The sequence below is a fragment of the Seriola lalandi genome, unplaced genomic scaffold (assembly GCF_002814215.2).
Source record: "Seriola lalandi dorsalis isolate HSWRI2012SDOR001 ecotype SW California unplaced genomic scaffold, Sedor1 jcf7180002054825, whole genome shotgun sequence".
Taxonomy (NCBI): domain Eukaryota; kingdom Metazoa; phylum Chordata; class Actinopteri; order Carangiformes; family Carangidae; genus Seriola; species Seriola lalandi.
The window spans coordinates 1081800-1103965 of NW_019525378.1; the positions used below are offsets into that span (position 1 = coordinate 1081800).

At 38.5% G+C, this 22166-nt stretch overlaps 2 protein-coding genes across 2 annotated transcripts; one reads left to right on the forward strand and one right to left on the reverse strand.

Moving 5' to 3' along the window:
* The first annotated feature begins 421 nt into the window (after nucleotides 1-421).
* Nucleotides 422-19491, forward strand: LOC111669902 (T-cell surface glycoprotein CD4-like). Its single transcript, XM_023426409.2, has 11 exons — nucleotides 422-507; nucleotides 10350-10471; nucleotides 14545-14618; nucleotides 14709-14861; nucleotides 14971-15111; nucleotides 15515-15745; nucleotides 15840-16223; nucleotides 17788-18045; nucleotides 18194-18294; nucleotides 18411-18454; nucleotides 18668-19491. The coding sequence occupies exons 3-11, from the start codon at nucleotides 14558-14560 to the stop codon at nucleotides 18696-18698; spliced, it is 1404 nt and encodes a 467-aa protein (XP_023282177.1). The 5' UTR covers nucleotides 422-507; nucleotides 10350-10471; nucleotides 14545-14557; the 3' UTR covers nucleotides 18699-19491.
* Nucleotides 19213-21364, reverse strand: LOC111669925 (C-type lectin domain family 4 member D-like). Its single transcript, XM_023426434.2, has 5 exons — nucleotides 21208-21364; nucleotides 20891-21085; nucleotides 20562-20713; nucleotides 20352-20473; nucleotides 19213-19505 (listed from the first exon to the last, which is right to left on the reverse strand). The coding sequence occupies exons 1-5, from the start codon at nucleotides 21227-21229 to the stop codon at nucleotides 19343-19345; spliced, it is 654 nt and encodes a 217-aa protein (XP_023282202.1). The 5' UTR covers nucleotides 21230-21364; the 3' UTR covers nucleotides 19213-19342.
* Between the last annotated feature and the right edge of the window lie 802 nt (nucleotides 21365-22166).

A 22166-nucleotide genomic window follows, 5' to 3' on the forward strand; every position in this document is an offset into this window, starting at 1 on the left:
AAAAAAATTTAATGATTATAACTTTGATGGCCTTTTTCAACATAATATCAAACATTATCTTTTCTATTTCGTGCCATAATCTGCTTTGAAACGTACCAGCATTGGTTCAAAAGATCTGAATACCGCACAACTGGTGCAGTACAACTCAGGTGTTGATACCAGCGCTGTGCTACGTATAATGAAATACACACGAAACACCTGTTTCACACAGTAACACAAGACCACCAATAACACACATACATATTCATGTTAATTTGAAAGTGAAAAAAAACAAAATGTTCATGTCGATTTTGGGTTGATAAACTCTCATATTTTGTAACATAAACCTGCTCTACAAAACTCTTGTATGGTCTCTATGGTAATCCTTCCTGTGTGTGTGCGTGTGTGTGTGTGTGTGTGTGTGTGTATGTGTGTGTGTGTGGTTGTGAGTATGAAAGAGACACCTGCAGTGCATACAGTCGACCAAATGTCAGAGCTGAACTCATCGCTGTACTGAGCACATCACATGTGAGTACTCTTAAACATACTCTCTATACTCACTGTTCTTCTTGGTAGAAGCTGATTTAATGGATCTCTAACAGAGAGAAGATACATAAGTCAGGATATCAATATGTCTGTGTTCCAGGGCAAAAATGTTTGCTACAAATACTGACACATCTCCGAGACGCTGCCGGAGATCCACTCTCGTAGACAGAAAGAGAGGGGCAAGGCTGTAGCTCTCAAACCTGGTCTCGTTCGAGGCCACATTTTTAAGAAGTCTTTGTCTCGTTACACACACCAATTGATTTTGTCTTGACTTTGATTGTATATCGCCTGTGTTGGTTGTATTTTTCCTACAAAACTAAAACAAATGATCAAATAGTTACAAGAAACGATGAGCCAGAGTATTGACATTGTTATTACTGAGTGTGAGTCTGATATTCAGCTGGAAATTACACACAAACTGGATCAAATTCAGTGATACTGAATGATTTTTTCATTGTTTTATCACTAGTTCTAGTTTTATCACTAATTCACCAAATGTATGGGTCTTGATTTGAACCTCTATGGGACTTGTTTCAGACTTAACTGATCGTGCTGCTCCTGATGACAACCTGAACAGAGATTTCAAAATATCGAACCAGAAATGCCTAAAATAGAATTTTCTGCTCCGCTGTCTGTTAAAGTTTAAAGATCAAAACTTATGCAATAACGACAGCAATTTTGTGCTGATTTTGCAATCGTTGACGTTGATAGGTTTCTGCTAATCTATTGAAGTAGCATACAAGCTAATTCCTACGCAACAAATCTCTGGAAATATAAAAAGAATTAAACCCAGGAGGACGTAAACGTTTATGTTCTTTATGTTGCTCCTGTTAAGTGTTGATGTCAGCTGTTGCTAAGGGGTACAGCTTTGTGGCCTGCAGACTGCCTCATATGACAAATGATTGTTGCAGCTTTCAAAGACCAGTAATTAAAAAAGAATAATTAGAATAATTCACTCTTGTTCAGAGGCACTTGAAAATAATGGTTTCTGACATACAAAGTCTTTCTATTGGGGAATAACACATCATATTTTACGATATGTCGTTTATGAGATATTATACAAATAGTATTTTGTTGTATAAAAATATTATTCTGAGGCGCACAGAGTTATCATTTGAATTTTAAAATTTTGACATAGTGGCTTTATGAAGCAGCCTTGAAGAGAACAACGATGATGACTTGTTATGTCTGTGTATTTTGGGACACCGATAGTGTCTGTGAAAATGAATGAGACCTAAACTATGACAGAAGTGACCGTTTACAGCTTCATGGTCGCCTATCATCTGTTGAGTATATCAGCAGCGGGTCGACTGAACAAATGGCTTTTAATGTGCATCGTTGCTTAAGAAATGTGGAATATACTGTGCCATAACATATATACATGTGCATTATCTGCAGCGCATATAAACGTAACATAACTCAAAAATTTAACAGGACGCACAGGCATCGATTTCTAGACAGTAGGAACTTAATGCAGGTGTTTTTAAGAAGTGTAAGGTAAAGCGTAACTGTGTTTTCACGCAGTCTGCCACTTCAGCAAGATGAAGAAAAGCCAAAGCTTTAAAACAAATGCAGAGCCACGTCGACCCTGTAACATGTGCAGGAGCATTCAGACTAGTTTTACCTGTGGGAATGAACAAAGTTATCTAACAGCTCTTTTCGCAGCAGACATTTGAACTTGTCATGATAAGTATAGCGCAGTCGTTACGAATGATGGCTCCGTTACGTTCAAGGCTCCCAGCAATTCATGACAGTGTGAGAGCGGGCCAGCGTGCACAACCCCAGGACCCTGACACTGAAGCAGCTACATGGAATTCAACCAGCACTGGTTTTATTATTTACACCTGAACTGCTCCTTCTGTCATATGTCAAAAATGGCTCTTCGATAATTTCATCGTTTCATCTGAAACATATAACCAAACCCTGTCTTGTCTCTCTGCTTTGTCTGATATCAACCAAATGAAGAATTAAGTATTCTGAGTTGTATTTTAAAATCAACTGTACACAATACAACCATGTAATATAGTAATATAAACATTGCTAATAATTCAGTCCCAATGCTTTTGTCCATCTTGAGATGAACTAAAAGTGTGTTGTCTCTGAACATATCAGGCTAACAGTCACCAACCAGTGACACATGATCTGGTATTTTACTTGGGCACTATGAATATAGGGAATACTGAAATAATAACAACTCAAACATTGTTCATTATTCCACAGTTGATCTAACTGTTGCTGAAGTAGGGCCTTCATATACTCCTGCTGTACAAGTTGTCGGCACAGTTTGACGCCTGCCAGTATAATATAATAAAAAGCAAAGTGTACCTGAGACTTTTTCCACACAGGTGCTTTAACGTTTTTCACCATGGGTGGCCAGCTCACCTCTTTGTGTCTCTTCATGCTGTATTCAGTTCCAGATCTAGTCTGAACGCTAATCAGTTTGGAAGAAGGCACCTTTGAAGCCTATTGTGCTGTTATTACTGACATTTTATTTCCTGTACATTTAAATTTGTATCAGTTTGTAAAAAAATTAATAAGTAAATAAATAAATCTTTAAGCTCTCTGGTGAACTAAATTAATTCTGGGGCCTTACAATTACGGTGTGGTTCATATGTAGTAAGACAGCGACACATTTTGTGGTGTGTTAGCGCCATACTTTAGCAATAAAAGAATGAGGAGACGATGAGGTTCAAATGTTGACGCTCTTCATTAATTTGTAATATTAATAGTTTTTTTAATATACAGTCCCACAATTTTAGAGGACTACCTATTTGACAAGTTACAATAATTTTTGTTTTATTTTCTTAAACGGATCCCCTTCGATGTTTCTGGTGCACGGCTAAAGTGTGTGATCCGCAGATATCAGCAGGCAGTTCTCATTTGGTGATGCTCTCTAGAACCATATTACAACAATGTTCTTGTCTTGCTTGTTTTGGGCTTTTTGCCTTCAGTCTGGGATGACTGACTTGGCTGGTAAATAACATTCCCATGTTTGGCCATAAAAACGCCTTGTTTGCCTTTTGTGTATGTTTAGGATAATTGTCCTGCTGCATTGTCATTGTCCTAAAACTGAGAGGACTCCGTACAAATACGAGCCATGATTCCTACATTATTCATCCATTAACACCCCATAAAACTCGATGTCACCACTTTTGGCTCAGTCATTGTTTTATTCAAACCCAGTGTGTTGGAATAAAGTGCCAAAATAAAGTGCCACTGTTTTACTGCTATTGTAGTACATCATGGTAAGGAATAAAAGTCAGTTAGTGTGACTTTAGTGGCGAGCATCAAGTCACTGTTTCTGCCAACATTCACATTTAGATGTGTATTTTTTTCTTCTTCTCTGTAGGTGATTGCCAAGCTGTGCTTCCCTCACTCTGTTATGAAAATATAACGACTATGTTGCACTGGGGGTGTTTTCATATGAGAGAATAGGATTCCCTTTTCATGGCTTATTACTCAGTACTCTTTTTCATTGTTTGACATACACACAGTCATTCAAAATGAAACTGAAATTTCTGAACCAGTGTATGTCCCTCCCTCTTGTATTTCCACTTGGGTTTTCATTCCATCACTGCAAAACATGGAAACCAAATTCAGGTTAGAGTTTTATTGCAAACAAAAACCTTAGTTTAACTGAACCTTGGAGACACCTGGAACAAATTGGTGTCATAATACGTCGTATGCCAGCCAGCAGCATTTGTTGGCTGCAAAAGAGGTGCAACAAACAGCATGTCGATGAGTGAGTTTTCAACTAACAGAGCTCCAAACAGTCATCTGTGCTCCGACTGCAGGTGCAAACTGAACCATTGTTATACATTTTATAGATTTTGTCTTTCCACAATCCTTCAAATTAAAATGATCTGATAGGTGATTTCCCATTCTGTAAACTCCCCTCATGTGTAGCTTCACTTCCACGCAGGTTTCACTTCATTTCGGTGCAGATTCTGATCAGTGGAGTCGGTGTTTAAGTCAGACGCTAAACATCGAGCTATGAAATTAAATACACTGCAGCTGCGTTAGTCTGTGTCTCCCATTTGTGATACGATACGCGACAGTTTCATGAGAAATCTGACAATAAAGTCCAGTTTAAAGCTTAGGTTCACATTTTTTCAACCCGACCATAATACAATACTTGTGCAAATATGTACAGTGAAAAACAGTTTAACTTCGCTGTAAGTGTTCCTGCTGTCCATACTGGCTGTGAAGAAATACCCTTCTAATTTATTTCTAATGTAGGGAGACAAAATCACCGGTCTTTGTTCTGTGTGAAAATATATTCTAAAGTTTATTTGAAGCAAAAATAAGATGTCACCAGATTTAATTATTCTACTTCTTGTTTTTAGTACAGGTTCCCATTTTTTGTCTACTGAGCTGCAGGAGATGAGTAGGAACAGAGGGGATGAATTCTGCACTAAAAAGCCACTTGAATTGACAAACTCCAACTGCTGAAGCCTCAGATTCGCTTCAGTCTAACTTATAATGCATTTTTACACATAACAAGTTCTGACCAAGGTGAATGCCCCCCACCCTCGGTCTCTTACATTAGGTCTTATTATTATTATTAGTTCTTAGGAAGTGATTTACAGCAGGTTCCTGTTCTATACAACAAAAAACCCAGAAATAATCCACAGAACCAACAGTTGAAACAGTGGTTGCACGTGTGTCCTTCTATCAGGTGGTGTTTTTACTTCCCTGTTTGAAATGTGTTATAGAGGTTGTTGCTCTAATATAATATGGAATCTCATTCCAGGTTTTAATATGTGTAAACAAATATGATCTGTGGTCATAGTTGTCCTTGTTGGCCCGCACTGGAACAAGTGCATGTGGAATTTATCGAGTGATGCGTTCCTGTCTTGGAAGCGCAGTAAGAGTTGAGGTGGAGTTGGAATTGTTTTGGCTCTGAAAGTAAAATTTGATATTATATATTATATATTATTTGTAAAGTTCTGAAAAGCCAGGGCGTCAGACAGTGAAAACTGCCGTATGGCGGTGAGTCCTTTGGGAAATGTTGCCATGGTTCTTATAAGCTCTGTTGAATAGTCTCGCTATTGGTTCAAAGACAAGACAATAGGACATTGTTGAAAGAATGACTGCATGAAGCAGTGAGATATGGACTGATCTTATTAAGAACATCCAATTTCTGGTTGAGCTTGTTTGTTACATTTTCAATGTGGTTTTGATAAGTAAGATGTGAATTGAGGAATCCTGCACGATGTTTGTAGTTCTGTGTGACGGTTAGCGTTTGCTTTGCAACATGAACAGGGTCTGACATTGATGTAGGTTTCTTAGGGGAATAGAAACGAATGTACGGGCATGTGAGTGTTGTTTTGAGACAGATGTAAAAATGTGAACCCATCCTTTCATTTAATCAAATAGCAAATCTATGAATATTGTAGCTGCTTGATTGAAGCAGCAAATTAAATTTGAATGCTTTCCAGAGCGTAGTCAAACAGAAGAATAGTGGTTTTCAAACTTCTTAGGTTACCCAGTTTTTTCTAAACGTTCTGTGAAGTAAGTGGGAATGTACTTTCTGTCGAAATGCATTTTTATTTAATGCAAGTTCTAGTAGCACTGGAAGTGAATGTGCTACAGTGGTGCAAGAGTAAAGACGTTTATAGATGCTACAACATTGAAAGCTGAATATTACAGTAGCGTTCAGGACTGCGGGGAAGCTTGTTTTGAGAGAGAGCCTGTAGCTGTTTTTTGGGGGGGGTTTTGTCATTTTGCTGACTAGTCTATTTTTGACAATAACATGAATAATTTATCTTTATTACTTACAGGAATGTAGCAGTAACTTCAGCTACACAAACAGTAAATGCTTCATATTCATGTATGTAGGCGCTGTGGAACTGTACAGCAGTTTTTCCATGGTAAACCAACGTCACCATTAAACTCATTAGCTTAAACCTAATCACAACTTTACACTGACAGTGTGCCTGCGAGTCTCTCAATGAACCATGATGCAGTTTTCCTCAGAAAAACTAAAAATAACTCACACATATCAGACTGCATTCTCAGCAACACTGCACAAACATGACTTGATATTACTATTCATCTATTCAAACAACATGATTCATATTCTGTATGACGGTTCTTCTACACTCGCTGTAACAAAATAAGAAGAATCTATTTTTCCATTCTGACGAAATGATAATACAGCAGCCCACAAACAGTATGGTGACAGTAAATAACTAAATAACTTACAAACCATTGATGTGTACAGAAGATGGAGGTGAAGAGGTGAGTGGGAGAAACAAGAAAAGAAAGCAAACTTTTCTGTCCTCATCTACTGTTTCACAACTCTGAGGCTTCAAAGAAGCTTGAATGAAGTTCCCCGCATGGCGTAAGAATCTAAATGTTTTCAGTCATTGAGCAGAATGTCACTTGTTTCTGATTCTCAACCTCTTTTCCACTGACATTTTGTTTATTTCTGAAAAACAGAGCAGACACAGACACTAAAACAGTCAGCACAAACTCGGTCTCTTCCCATCTTCGCGGGGCCTCACACATCTTGTAGTGTTTTTGTCTACATGCCTTCGCTTGAATCTCACACTGTGCTCTAACTCGAAGTTGTTATAAAGCAGAAGAGAAAGCAGAGGTTGCACAGTGAGGGAAACCCTCTGTAGGAGAGAATGGGGGATGAGGAGACAAAAGCTGCATGCGAAAAAAGTGAATCACCCTTCAATCTTGCTTGTGGCCCACACTTTGTCTTTTTCTCTTTCAGAAATGACAAGATGTGGGACAAACGCCTTCGTTAGGTGTGTGACTAATGAGGGAGTCCTCACTTTCAGGTGTTTTCCACCAAAATCACAGCGAGAAAACACTGAGGGAAGAAAATCAGAAAATATTCATTTACCCAAAGACTCCTAGAAATCGATGTTACAGAGTAGTCGCCATAACGTGAACGTTTTTTTTTCGTAAGGAGTAAACAAAAAGCCTGTTTCATTTTGAGCTCAGAGGGAACAGAAGCAGGTGTGAACTCTTCATGAAGGCAGTACAGAGGCAGGCAGAGAAACCTCAGAGAGAAACATGAGAAGTGTGTGAGATGTTTGTTTTGTCCTTGTTGTGGTTCATGTCGCTAAACCACCTCGGCAACGTGCTTCTACAGTTCTAGTCCCTTAACTGATCCCTGTAGCTGCCATTAGTTAGCATGGGGGCAAGCTGTCCTCAGACAGATCACCTCATCCCTGGATGAAGAATTTCTGTTTTGTTTTGATGCATAAAGATTAATGTTTCAACATGGCACAAGAAAAAAAATCTCAAATGAAACTACACACCCTCAATTCATCAGCGTTTTAAATACTTTATTCTCTTTACTTGCGAGGGGCTGCACTTCTACAAAAACATGTCTTATTTGGCAAATTTTCTTTCATCATTTTGAATTTTAATGAACAGATTTTTTAACTGGTTCGTCAAGTTAAGGTGAAAAGAAACAAACAAAATTAACATGCCGACTGTGGCTGCCAATCAGGTTTCATTTATCTTCCTTTACCTTTTCACAGACTGGTTTGAAATGTGTCAGTGTTTATTAGGAGGATTTTTCCTCTCAGTGTTTAACTCCCGTACTGATGCCACATCAGCACAGTCGTATAGTTGATATTGTAACAGTAACAATCCCTGCAGTGGTGTGTGTTACTTACAGTGAGGATAACAATAAGCTGTTGAAGTCAAACCCAGATAAGAGTAAGAGCAGATAGAGATCCACAGACAGAGATCCACAGATGTCATATTGCTGCTGTATTGAGTGCAGGCGAGACTCTACAGCAGGTTAGGAGCCCAGATAAACACAAGCAGATGTTTGGCTCCCGCGCAGGTGTACATGTACTCAGTACATAATAAGAAAATTACTATGTTATGCAGTGTGTAATTTGAATTGTACACCGAGTGACTGACAATTTAATTTCACCAAAACACTCAATGAAATGAGGAAGGAAACCCTGATTTTACCTGGAACAGCACTTTAGGCCCGTGAACCTAACTGGACTGTGAAGTGCTGCAAAAGATAAATGTCATTATGGAAAGACATAAAACACAGCTGTTAATTTTTGATAAATGCATGGAGTAGTGTCAGATGAATAGATATCTTATGAGGCAGTTTAATGCAGTGCAGGGTTTAGTTAGTGTTTTATTTGCTAATAAATGTTGCCCGTCTCAGAGGTGAAACCTCCACTCATAAATTTTCCTTTTACAAGTTTGTTTGTTAAATTGCCCCGTTCGCTTGGTTAAATCTGATCAGTTTGCGTACGATCACTGAATACTAATTTATCAGAAAACAAGAAATTAGATTAATAAAGTTAAAGTCTTCCACCTGCGCAGACCGTTTGGCGGGTTTATCTGCGACAAACTCGCTCAGACCAGAATTTGATGAAACCCACAGAGGTTTATTTTCAAATCTAGTCAAATCCTTTTTGCCACCACAGATTCGAACACAGGTTTCTGAATTCCAAGGAAAAGTGTCATAAATGAAGCATATAAAGTTTGATGCGGCCCAAACCCAGTGTTTTTAATTTAAACTTCTCACTCAATACCAGTGCGCTGTAACAAGCAGCTACTGATTATGTTTGTCAGGTTATTAAACAATAGATGATTTAACTTTGAAGTTGCTCAAGGGGTAATTTAAAAGAGATATTGTAGACATCTTTGTCTGATGAATGTTTCTTAGTTGTTTTCAGTATTTAAACGCACAGAGCATGAGATTGACAACTTTTGAAAAGAAAAATTGTTACTGTCGGACAATTTCATCTTTCAAGTCAGAAATTTCCCCTGCAGACTTTATACAACGTTGATATTCATTTATTTTGTTGTTAACTTCAAGACGAAAACGTGCACCAATGTGCGCAGCTCCCAGAGTTCACACAGCAGCGTTTGCTTGTCTCCTAGAAGACATCTGAACATGTTAGAGACAGAAAAGTTGTTGTTGACATGAGCAAAGAAGATTTTGCTGAAGGAAACAAAGTCTATGATGATAGTAGGTGCATGTGTAAGGACGTACGCAGGGACCGGTCATGGAAATGTGAGGAGGTGATCGTGCAGAGAGACAAGATGAAATGTGTCGATGGTTGTATCTTTTAGATTTGAAGTGTCCTGATATATTTATTTCACAATATATAAATATTAAACTCACATGATCCCATGCATCTCTCTGTACTGCCATCCCAGCAAGACAGTTTCTCCAAAACGATTTCTTTTTCCCTTACCGCATTAACAACTTAATCTGGGTCTTACTTTTTCAGATATGTTCCGTTTTTAATTTCCATTTATCAGCTGCTTTTGTGAAAATGGGTCCAGCAGTTCATGCCTTGGGTTTTGATACACTAATTACGTATCTAAATCGGTACAATTATATGATCAAGTGAAAAAATCAACTGAGCAATTCTAATAAATTAAGACGTAAGCCGACCGAGCCGACGTGCTAAAGATACATAATGAGTCCAGTTAGACTTTTCTCAGATTTTCTGACATATGTTATCAGGCCGCAGCTCAAATAACCGTTTTATCCAATTAAGGTTGTTGTTTATTTGTATCTGTTGGAGAGATTAAAAAGTAAAAGTGGACATAGACGATCAAAAATGCATTTTAGTTCACTGATTAAATTATGGCACCATTACGCTGCCCAACCGATGGGTTTTGTTTCTGTTTCATCTAATATTATAACGCAGCATACACATTTTTATCCTAAACAGCACATTAAGTGATAAACGGTTTTAAGATAGTAAAGAAAAGTTTGGTAAGGAGATCTTGCCCTCTTCCTCTGTGACATCCAATCAAAGGTCATTATTCTGACTTCGGGTTTGATCAACAACTCTGTGTTTTTTTTCCAGACCAATCGGGGGCGAGGGAGGTGCAACGGCGCTTAAAAAGGCTCGTTTGATAAATATTCGACATTTCCTCCTGACTCCACATCACTGAACACAGTGGGACATTTCAGCACTTAATGAGAGTTGTAAGTATACAGCATTTCTTTTTTTAATTTTAGCTAAATATACATAAACTTCACAATATAAAAACATTTACACCAAATATCAGAGTCAAACGTTTTTCTCCTGCCTGATACTGATTTTGAATCATAAACCTGTGTGACCTCAGCAGGTCCAGTAGAGCCGAAATGTCATCGTGAGTTTTATATATACAGCTACAAGATGTATGAATCAACAGCACACACCGATCCTTTGAATAAAACTGACAGAGTGCTAAAATATTAAACATTAAAAAACATCATCATAAAAATGGATTCTTATAAAAATGTCATTACATACTAAATCATTTTCAAATGTCTAATTGCATTTGTTCTGTTTCTTCTTTCTTGCTTTACGCTTTGGTGAAAGTCTTAAGTATTTCAGCACTGGGCAGCTGACCGATACTTAAAGGACTGCTGCTAAACACAATTTACAAATTCCAACCTTCATTTATATTTTCATAATAAAAGAGGACATCTATTTTACATGGACCTTCAAATACAATATGACAATTTGAACAAAATGAAATGAGATACAAGCAGAGATATAATTAACGTTTGTGCAGCCGCTGATTCTTCAACGTAGATTTGTGGGAACGATGAACAACTCATTTCTCTTATTCTGGTTTGTTAAACACACGTAAACTATATATTACCGTGTAATTTATTTGGGAGTGAATTTTAAAAATTAAGAAGATGTTAAATTCAGCAGGACTTTAAATAGTGAAAACCACGCACACACACTTCAGTCAAATTGCACTATAATCCTATCATGTGGTGTCCTTTTTCTTTTTCTGCTCGCTCTCCTCCCCTCCTTCACCTCTCCACTGTGTTTGGCCCTGAGCCTCCCCTCCCCCCTCCGTCTCTGCTTGTTGTTGAAGCTCCATCCTGACTGCAGATATTATCGTCTTACTCAGTTTCTGGGTTAAAGCTCCACAGGTGCGATGACTTTGAACGTCTGTTTATCGCCAGTTTCACTCTGTTGCCGGCCTCCACTCTTATTTCTTTTCTTACAAACTCTGATCTCAGTTAAAGTAAATAATGCAACATCATTTATTTTCTGTCAAATCCCATCTCATGGGTTGAAATGCATCTCATAGTCATGTGTTTACAGTCCTGTTCGAAAGATACATAAACCATTTACTTTGAGACCTTTCCCCTTGACACACATCACCACAGGTTTTAATGTTTAATGTTGCTTTTCTTGAGGCCCTACTATGAGTTATGTAGTGAACCAAAAAGGTTTTGTTTTTTATGGGGTTTTTTTCTGTATCCTACATATCAGCCTGAACTGTTTTAAGTGTGAGGCCTCAGACAGATGATCATAGCGTTTTAAAGCTATGAGCAGAATTTTATCAATGTGTTATGTTTAATGTTAGTATAATACACTACAATAAAAATTACTTTGTGACCGTATTAATTTTGAAACATTTATCCTGTTACTTTTATATTGATGGCTTTAACACATTTTCACATGACGTATCGTTTCTGAACAGATTTCTCCTCTATTGGTGAAACAGAGAGATTTGCCAACAAATATATTTAGTTGACATTTTATGCATTTTGCTGACAGTAGGGAGATGACAGGACATTAGGGAGGAGAGAGACAGATGGGGAGTGACGCACAACAAAGGTGCCCACGGGCGGACACGAACCAAGGACACTGCATTCATGGTCGATGCCGTACCCCAACTTTGGCAATTTTTTTATTACAAAAATATTTGTCAGAATCTTGGACAATGAGCCTTCATGGATACACGTGGTTGCAAAGTGTTGTTGTAATAGGAAAAAATACTCAAAAGACTCAAACGTCTTATTTTTCTGTTTTGATCAGTTTATATATTGCTTTGTTAGTTCTTGTAATTTTAATTAAGACCAGTACAAATGCTCCTTAACCAGAGAGAAGCCAGCGCTCCTTGCGTCTCTTCACTACTTATACATTATATTGCATTGAATCTTAATGCAGCGTTAACAAGCCGTGTTCTGCATCAACTTTTAAGTAAAATTTAATTTCATCTTTTATTTCAACTGTTTCAAAATGAAACAACCCCCATTGGTATAAACAGTGTAAAGATATAATTTCACCTTAAGTTACATTTTTATTTTAATTTTGAAAAAAGAAAACGCCTTTATCTTTTCTTTTAAAGGATCGACTCAGTATAAAAGCAGCATCAAAAGTCTTTGAAAAGATTTTTTGTGCACAATCATGACATACTGTATACATCAGAGAAAGGGGGGGGGGCAGAGAGATAAGGGTGTGATACAGGGAGAGAAAAAGAGAGACATCTACCTTAAACCACAGTCTAGGTGTGCTGCCGGTGCTGTGGTCGCTGTTTTTTCGTCTTTTTAAGCGTGCAGAGATCCGTCTTTCGTGGAACAGGGGAGGAAGAGAGGAGGGGTGAGAGGCAGAGGGGGAGCAGGGGAGGGGGACGACTGGGATAAGAATCTGCACCTTAACTAAATCAAGGCCCACCACAACCCAGCGTACGCTCTGTGTCTCTTCCCCTTCAACATTTGTCTGTTTCTTTTCATCCAAAGCCCACCACAGGCCGCCTACTCTCAGCTCTCTGAACTCTTCCACTTTTATCTTCCAAAATCTGTCTAAATCTGAGACCACCACAGACCCCTCTTTGCTTCCTGTCGAGTGGTTTTACAGTTTTGCAGCTAAATTGTATAAACATACAAAAAGATATGATAAAATAAGGATGTGTCTACAATGTTTATTTACTGAAATGCTGCTTTTCAAATTGCTGTTTTTCTAAATGCATCAGTAAAATATTAAATAAAGTGTTCAAATTGATGTCTATGATGCTAAATTTGACTTTTTCACTCTATACACTCAGTTACTAATTTATTAGGTAGACCAGTATAATCTATTGCTAACCAACAGCCTTGCAATAAATCCTTTCTTTCTCTCTTGTAGAAGCTGTTTCGCACTAGATTGATCACACATACACAACCATACATTTCTGCCGCCCTCGTGTTTGTGGAGGTAGTGGTCAAAAATTAGAAACAGTGTACTATAATGCAGTCAAGTACGGCATCACCAACCCAACTAGGCTCTCAAATAAAAAAAAGAAAAGAAAAAAAGACCTCTAGTACATTAACAGAACTAACAACAATTAAGCTTTTAAGCTTCACAAAGTTATTTCAGGGTCTTTGAATCAGTTCGCATCAGACTGTGTAGACGTACCTAATGAACGTGAAAATAATGGCATGTACATTAAGACTGCGTTAGTCAGATCTCTTCTTAAGAAAAACAATCTTGATCCATCTATTATGAATAATTTTTGCCACAGGGCTCCGTGTGTGGTCCACTCCTTTTCCCACTGTACGTGCTCCGAGCCGGGCAAAAGGTATACAATCATGGTGTGAAATTTATTGCTAGGCAGATGACACGCAATTGTATTTATGTTCATGCCCAATGACCTCATTATTATACTTTTTAACAAACTGTTTCAAGAGTATTACAACTTGGATCACTAACAACTATTTGAAAACAAATTGACCAGAAATCATAGTTATTGGGGTTACATCAGAAAAATACTTTTAAATGCCCCTAAAGCTACTTAAAACTAAATTGGTTCAGTCAGAGGTGAAAAGCTTAAGTGTCATTGTCATGTAGAAAGCTCAGTGACTGTATGACCACATTTTCCACCATGGAAGAATCACAAACCTCAGACCATATCTTGTACTTTTCCGATGCAAAGAAATTGATTTACGCTTTGGTCTTCTCTTGTCTTGAATATTGCTGTATTACCAAAGAAATCAGTGAACACATTCAAGCTGGCAGGAAATGCAGCTGCCAGAGTCTAAACAAAAACAAGTAAAAGGGAGCAGATCATCCCCATTTTAAAATCTTTACACTGGCTCCCTGTTTCTTTTAGAATCTATTTTAACATCTTAGTTTTATCACATTTTTGTAATGTAACTTTCACATAAAGCACATTTAACTGCATCATATGTATGAAAGGTGACATACACATAGAGTTTAGTATGATTATGATAAAGAATTTATATAAATATGCTACCTCTCTTTTTCTAAAATAATTGTTTTTCAGACTTGTGACTGAGATGAAGAACCTAATTCAATCAGTACTCATTCTCATCGCTGTGCTAATCTCGGGTACCTCAGGTAAGATGCGCTGATTACAGTTATTTAAATTCATGGCCGGACATTTTGTTTTGCACATCAACAAATGACATCCTTCTCTCACTCTCTTAGGTGCTGAGGAGGTGGTATATGCTCAGGTGGGAGATACTGTTACCCTCAAGTGTCAGGCAGATTCATATAGATATTTGTACTGGAAGATTGATGATACAGTTATCAAAGACCTTGCCTGGATCAATGACTTAGGCGGAAAACATTTCATTACAGGTGAACAGTGCATTGAGCTATTGACAGATATGATATCACTCGCTGAAACAGGTCTCTACATTGAAAATAAAGTTACTTTTGACACGAACAATCAATTCTTGCCTTGCAGATGAAGCCTGGAGCAATAAGTTGTCCTTCTCTGGTGACTCACTGGTCATCACAAACATCCAAGAAGCAAACTTTGGGAAATTTTTTTGTCAAATGCCTTCTGGGCCACGTCTCACTTCCATCAAAATACTCCAACTCAGCGGTAAGAGTAAAAACAAGGTGAAATGTTTCAGTTCAGTCATGTCACATTCACCCTGATACATTTTTATTTAAACAGGCTTTTATACTTTATGTTATTTTAGGAATACTGAAGAGGCAGATGTGTTTTGATCAAATCTAGCGTGTGTTTTGACCAAAGGGCTGTGGGTTTAACTTAAAAACCGTTTGGCTTTTTAAAAACCCAATAGACAAACTCATAAAACATGGTAATCGAGCTTTAAAAAAAAAAATCTAGGCTGTTTTCTTACTTTCTAAAAGCTTGACATCTGGGGAAGTTTTTTACCTAAATGCAGCAATATTTCTTAAACTATGTTTACTTGATTGAAATATACAACCAAATAATTTTCTTAAATTCCATTCTGTTTCCTTTACCCTCTCTGTGCTAGTGAGTATGACTCCACGCTCTCCTCTGCTGCCTGGGGAAAGTCTGACTCTGTCCTGCAGCGTAAACACTCTGGGTAACAAGAAGCCTCAGGTACACTGGCTGAATCCCCAAGACAAAAAAGAAAATAGCCTAGTCAACAAGAGAGTCACAAGCCAAGACACTGGCAAGTGGACCTGTGTTGTAACAGATGGCAAAAACAAAAAAGAGACCAGAGTTTCTGTTACGGTTGTGGGTGAGTTACTGTTTATGCACAAGTATGCAACTGTTTTACAGTAGTGTACCCTCATCCTGAAGATACCATTGTTTCTGTTTTCTTCCTTATTTAGACTTATCCCCGGCTCCTTCAGATCCTAAGTATACATCGAAATCAAAGACTCTCAACATCCCCTGTTCCTTTGCTCCTCACGTCTCCTGGGAACATGTCAAAGCTCGGGACGTCCAGGAAATTTACTGGCAATTCTCACCTGATCCATCCTCAGGTCTAGTTTCTAAAGATACACAGAAGCTCTACTTCCTCAATCTGAATGATTCGCTGTGGAAAAACACGGGCCAACACAGAGAACTGAGACCTGTACAAAACTTAAAAAATGGAGATCTGTCTTTGAGCAGAAAGCAAGGCAGAGAAGAAGACAGGGGAAACTATGTGTGCAACATGAAATTTAAAAGCGGTGCCATTCTGAACAGGGCCGTGCGCGTAGAGGTGTTGCAAAGTAAGTCAAAACAAATTGTGTGGTACAAGTTCGGCTCTGTGTTACACTCACATTTGTCTTGTGCAATTCTTTTGACTTGTTCTTTAGTTATCACAGTGTCCTCATTTATCTTTTTGATGTCCAGTTTCTTTGCTTCTTACTAATTGTTATTCATAACAAGTTGGAGACAGTTGTTTGTTTGCCACCTCTCTGCTTCTGCTCTCTTGTACCAATACAAGTGTTTTCATCTCTCTGCTGCGACTTTATCTGAAAATGTCCCTGGTGTGACATGTGTCTAATTCAGTGGCTAATACACTTGTCGAGCTCCACTTGCTTTAATAGGGTATAACGAGCTCCCCCACTGCCATAGGAGTGTGATAACACAATGAATTTTAATTGGACTCTGTGTTCTGAGCATTTATAATATAAATCTAAGATTTCTTATCTTCATCTGAAGTTTTATTTAACCAGGAACACTGATCTGATGGATTAATTTAAGGCGCTGGTATATCTAGCATAAATGAGCCTCCTGATTTGTTTTTGGACCCTGTACTTGATCCCATTGTAATCCGACTGCAATTTTTGTGGTCTCTCTTCAACTTTGCCAAAACCAAACCAAATTCAATACGGTGTGCAATTGAAAGACTGTCGATTTATGAAATACAGTTCTGTCAGTGAATTCTTATTTAAGTTAGTTGGTTAGTTAGTTTGTTTATTGTGTCCACGCTGGCTAGTTCAAACCACAGAGAAACAAGTGTTATACCACAGCTTTAGACCGGTTATAAGTTACTGATTGGTAGGTAAAAGTATAAAGTTACATATAGTTGTTATATGTTTACTCAGTGTTATTTTGTAGATCGATGTTAAAAATGCAAAGAATCATATGACATGGTCACCTAGCTGCAGGCTCTGGAGGATAAGGTGCATTATGTCTGTATAACTTTTTTAGGTAGTTAATGATTGCTTTCATTATCGATAAATCTGCGAGCTATTCTCTGAACTTATCGATGATTCTTTTTGTCCATAAATGTTGGGAGATAATGAGGAGTGCACTGCAGTGTCCAAAGATATTCAGTTTACTAACAGTGAAGTCTAAAAAGACTAGCAAGCATTGACATTTGGGGGTTTGAATCCAGAGAAAGTTTGACATTTTTGTTTTTAAAAATAACTTGGTTGACTGATCAATAATCAAAATAATTGCAGATTTGTTTTGTGTTTTTCAGCTCAAATTTTTTTTAGGACTGTATTCTATATATCATAACTGACTAATACTGTACCACTATGATCCCATTAATAATTGTTTTATTAAGTTGTTAATGTTATGTGCTGTGTGGTTGTGATACTGATGCTGTTATTTATGGCTATTGCTATTATTTTTAACGTTAGTAAGAATAACCTGCAGGTTTATCACACTGCAGCCACAGAGGCCAAAGGCTCAGTCCGATTCAAACAGTAAATGTAGAAGAAGACGACAGCTTCAAAAAACAACAGCTTTTCTCAATTTTCTATTTATTTCAATAAATATGTTTTTCATTTCCTTGTTCTTTCTTTCTTTCTTTCTTTCCTTCCTTTGTTCTGTCTCCAGTCATTTCCTCCCCACAAACAGACTTAGTTTCTGGCCAGCCGCTCAACTTGTCTTGCAGCCTTGGCCACCCGCTGCCCTCTGGCCTTCACGTGAAGTGGTCCCCACCTCCAGGATCGTCCCTGCCGGCTCTGAAATCTGAACATCATCCCGCCGATGTCATCATCCCGGAAGTGGGCACAGGAGATGGAGGAAAGTGGGAGTGTTCGCTGTTGCAGGGCAAAAATCAGCTTACGTCAGCTGTGATAACGCTGAAGATCGGTGAGCACAGGAAGTGAGAGGAGAGCAGGAAATATGACTTGGGCATGACCTTGTGGCTACAATCTTTTTACGACAGAAACTCGGTTTTACATGATGCGTTCTCTGTACTGTACACTGTTTGATGACTGTCTTTCCCCGTTGTATGCAGAACACAGACTGAGTGTGTGGATGCTGGTGATCATATGCAGTGCTGCAGCCATCGTCATCCTCATCGTCATCCTCGTTTTCATCCTCTGCCGACGCAGAAAAGTACAGTTAAACCATCCCTATATTTCTTTCTGTGAGACGACACTGAAGCGTTAGTGCGGCATTAAAAGTTAACTCTCTATCTCTCTATGTTTGTTTCTCTTTGTGGCTGACATTAGCGGAAGATGCGACACCTCAGGCATCGACTCTGCCAATGCAAGAAGTACGTACTAACCATTTCCTGAACTGATGATGTGGCTGCAAACACACATTTACACTCTCACTCATCAGCGCTGAAATCTGTATAGCACTTTTATCCATAAGGCTTTTTATGTAGACTACACATATTAATAAAATAAACATCTACATTTTTGTTTTTGGTAGCCCCGTGTCTCTCTCCACAACTCAAAGAGAAACCTGTGACTTTCTGTTTCAGCCCCAAGCCCAAAGGTTTCTACAGGACATAATATCTCCCAGAAAGACATTTTCAAGAGGACGCAGCAACCAACTGAATTTATGTCCAGATAAGATGGATTTTTCTGTCACATCTGCGAAGACTGTGAACCCTTTGTTGGCAGTGTTAGATGAAGGTCTGGAAGTTTAAAACAAAGTTCAGTCACTGTTGAAATGTCAGATAAGACTCTTTTACTCTTGTATATATCAGCCAGTTTGAATTTTATATTCGTAATGTAAGGGATTTTTTTGTGTCACAGAATTGCTTTATTGTTCATTCAATGATATCATTGTTTGTGATTATTACTGCCTCTAACTGTTTATGTTATAGTTGATTTCATTCACACTGTTAGATTCAGGTTTTTGAGGACTAATTGCCACGTCATGTATATTTGTTTTCATGATGCTCCATACTACTGCACTGAAAGGCTTGGTTACTTACTTCTATAAATATTTATATGATATACACATTTATATTATTTGTACACAGACAATGACGCTTTATTACTTCAAATAAAAACAGGATCCTTTGACAGAATTATGTTGATTTATTGATGAAAAGGCACCATAAAGAAGTAAATGATGAATATTTTCAATAAAGCATCATAATCTTTCATATATGTGTCGTGGTCCGATGGTGAGGAAGGGGGGAGGGAGGTCACTTGAGCGGGATGGCGTCCATCTGACAGATTCGGGGATACAGGAAGGTACAGGGCACATCGAACCAGGTCTGAGAGTGGCCGTCCACCACCACGCAGTCCTCTCCCTCCGGTCCACCGGACTGGTTGTTGTCTGGCTCCGATTTCAGGCTGTCCCAAAATCTTCACAATGGGAAAGAGAGAAAAAATTCAGTGTGTGGTGCTCGGCACTTGTGGCACCTGCCACCCATTCTGTGACAGGGAATCTGTTTCTAGATATGCTAACTTGCCTATTATGTATAATATTACCTATTCATGGTTCCCAGAGGATGAATTCTTGTTACTTTTCCTCTAGCACCACCATGAGGTTTGTGTAAAATGTCTCAACGTTTATGGATGAATCGTTCTCATGACGCCTGTGATCCGATCCTCACTTTCATATGTAGCGCCATCATCAGGTCAAAAATAACGGTTATGGCTTAATACCTGCAAAACTAATGACATTCGACTCAACTGTACTTTGTACTCGGCGATAGTTAGGAAATGACTATGGCCAGTCACTGTTAGAAATATCTGAGGTCTGCATGCGTAAACACACACAGTGACAAGAATAAGCTCCACAGACGCTTGTGCTTTACACTGCATCTGCTCAACAAGGTCAGCTCACACATTAATATTCTTTAAGGTCTTGGCAAACTCAGTGAACATGTCTCAGATGTATTTGCATTTTTCTTGTCCTGATTTCTGGCTGAATTTCAGATGTTTCCAACATAGTAAAAGCCTTTTTTGTAATTCCTATCCTTACATGAAAATGCACAGAATTAATCTTGTGTAGGTGTCGCACTGGATGTTATCTGTACAGTAAAAACCAAGGCCTTCATTGTAAGTCTATAGATTCTATATACAGCTCTCAGTCTGTACAGGCAGTTGCTACAGCTGCTCTGCATTTGGTTTACGGTTATTAAACCATCATCAGGATGCTTGTTAATGTAGAGACAATAATTTGAATTTTTGTAATTTTATACATACGAGTTTGTAAGGTTTGACTTGTCCACCCATTTCCATTCTCCTTCAGTCTCAGCGTCAGTCAGTCCAATCCAGTAGTCTTTGTAAAACCCTCCAATCCTTCTGCTTTCTTTTTCCACGGCTTCCTAAAAATGTATTACAACCACATTTATAGGCCTTTTTTTGAATTAACAAATACATTGCAATGCATAAAAAAGACACAGAAACACTTACATGTTCTTCTCTAGTGGTTAAGATGGCAAGATGTCCGCCTGATGCTGTACAGTTATTTTCACTGTCAAGCCAGTCCCTCTTGTCAGTTCTGATGTGGAAGCACTTATCCCCGACCTGAAACCACTGGGGAGGACACTCGGAGCAAGTGAGCCCTATGAGGGGAGATTGGTAAGAGAAATGATCATCCAAACATCCAAAAAAATAAAAATTCAAGTTAACAGTTTCACAAATGATGCAGAACATGTGGGAGTGCAAAAGAACGTAGGCTACATAAACTAATGATGAATTATCATCCATCTGCCGGAGCCCAGAAGAGGAAAGTACAGTACCTGGAGCTGAGCAGTTGGCTGCCAGGGAGGAGTACTGGTTGCACAGGTCCTTGTAGCGAGTCTTCAAAGAGTTTAGTCTCAGCTTTAGTAAGGCTACTTCTTCCTCTGGACTGCTTGCAGCCTGAGAGATGGCTTCAGACACCAACAGGCCAATGAGAACATAACGCATGATGTGGCCTCTGATCCCCAGGGCACCTGATTAGATGGACAGTAGAGGGTAATAAAAAAAAAAGTGGATATAAAATTAAAGCATATGCCAGCAGACGCACAGACAAAGACATCTCTTCTGCACGCTGTATAAAGTAGGGAGGTCTTACCTTTGGTTTTGATGAGGTTCATAGTGGCTGTCAGGCTGAAGAATATCACAAACTTTGGCTTCTCCTCTCTCTGCCCTCTGGGTGTTTTATAGAGCAGTTTGTGTACCAAGAGGAGGGAATGGAAAGTACAGATTGCACAAATCTACCACACAGATTGGACTCTTAATGATCATCAAAGTGTGTAAACTCAGATGGTGCAATATCTTGTAGCCAAACCATTGATGACCTGCCATATCGGATTAGCTAAACAAACATCTGATGATGAATCTCTGGCATGCAGGTTCATGCCTTATTTACTGTTACATGAGCAAAGTTCCTTCCCTGTGCCATTATTCTTTTTTTTTTTTTTAAATTGGCAAAGATGAAGGTCTCAAAACAGTGATTCAGCATTGACCTGTACAGCGTGTGCGTGCATCTTTTCCGTGTGCTAAGGGGTTATTTGTATTCTCTCCGTTAGGAGAGCAGCTGCAGCAATATCACCTCTACACCACACAGGCACACCAGATGCCCACTCTGTTGCTCCAGAAGAGTGTCAACATGTTTTTTTGGTACATGTCCCATTTATTATTTTTTTTTTTCTTGGCACCTTATTCCCACAGCCATTGTCAGCTCTTGTACTTCATGAGTTCGTATTATTCAAACCAAATTAATTAAAGCAGAGGAGTATTTGGTTATTATCTCTGAGTACGCACTAGTGAGCTACAATTTGTGGTTGTACATCACCAAAAATTCTTATCATCTGAATCTCTGTGCTGATTCAGAGCTTGGCCCTTCTTTGTAAAAATTAAATAAAAAAAAAATCAGTGCACACACAGCTCCCACCTGCTTTCCCATCACAACCTTGTCACAGCCCCAATTTTAATTAATGTCAGGAAGTTGAAGGTACTCAGGTTTTCTTTTTTCCCACCTATCTTTGAAAAACTTTTTCTCCTCCTCTGAGTCACATTCTCACATAATAT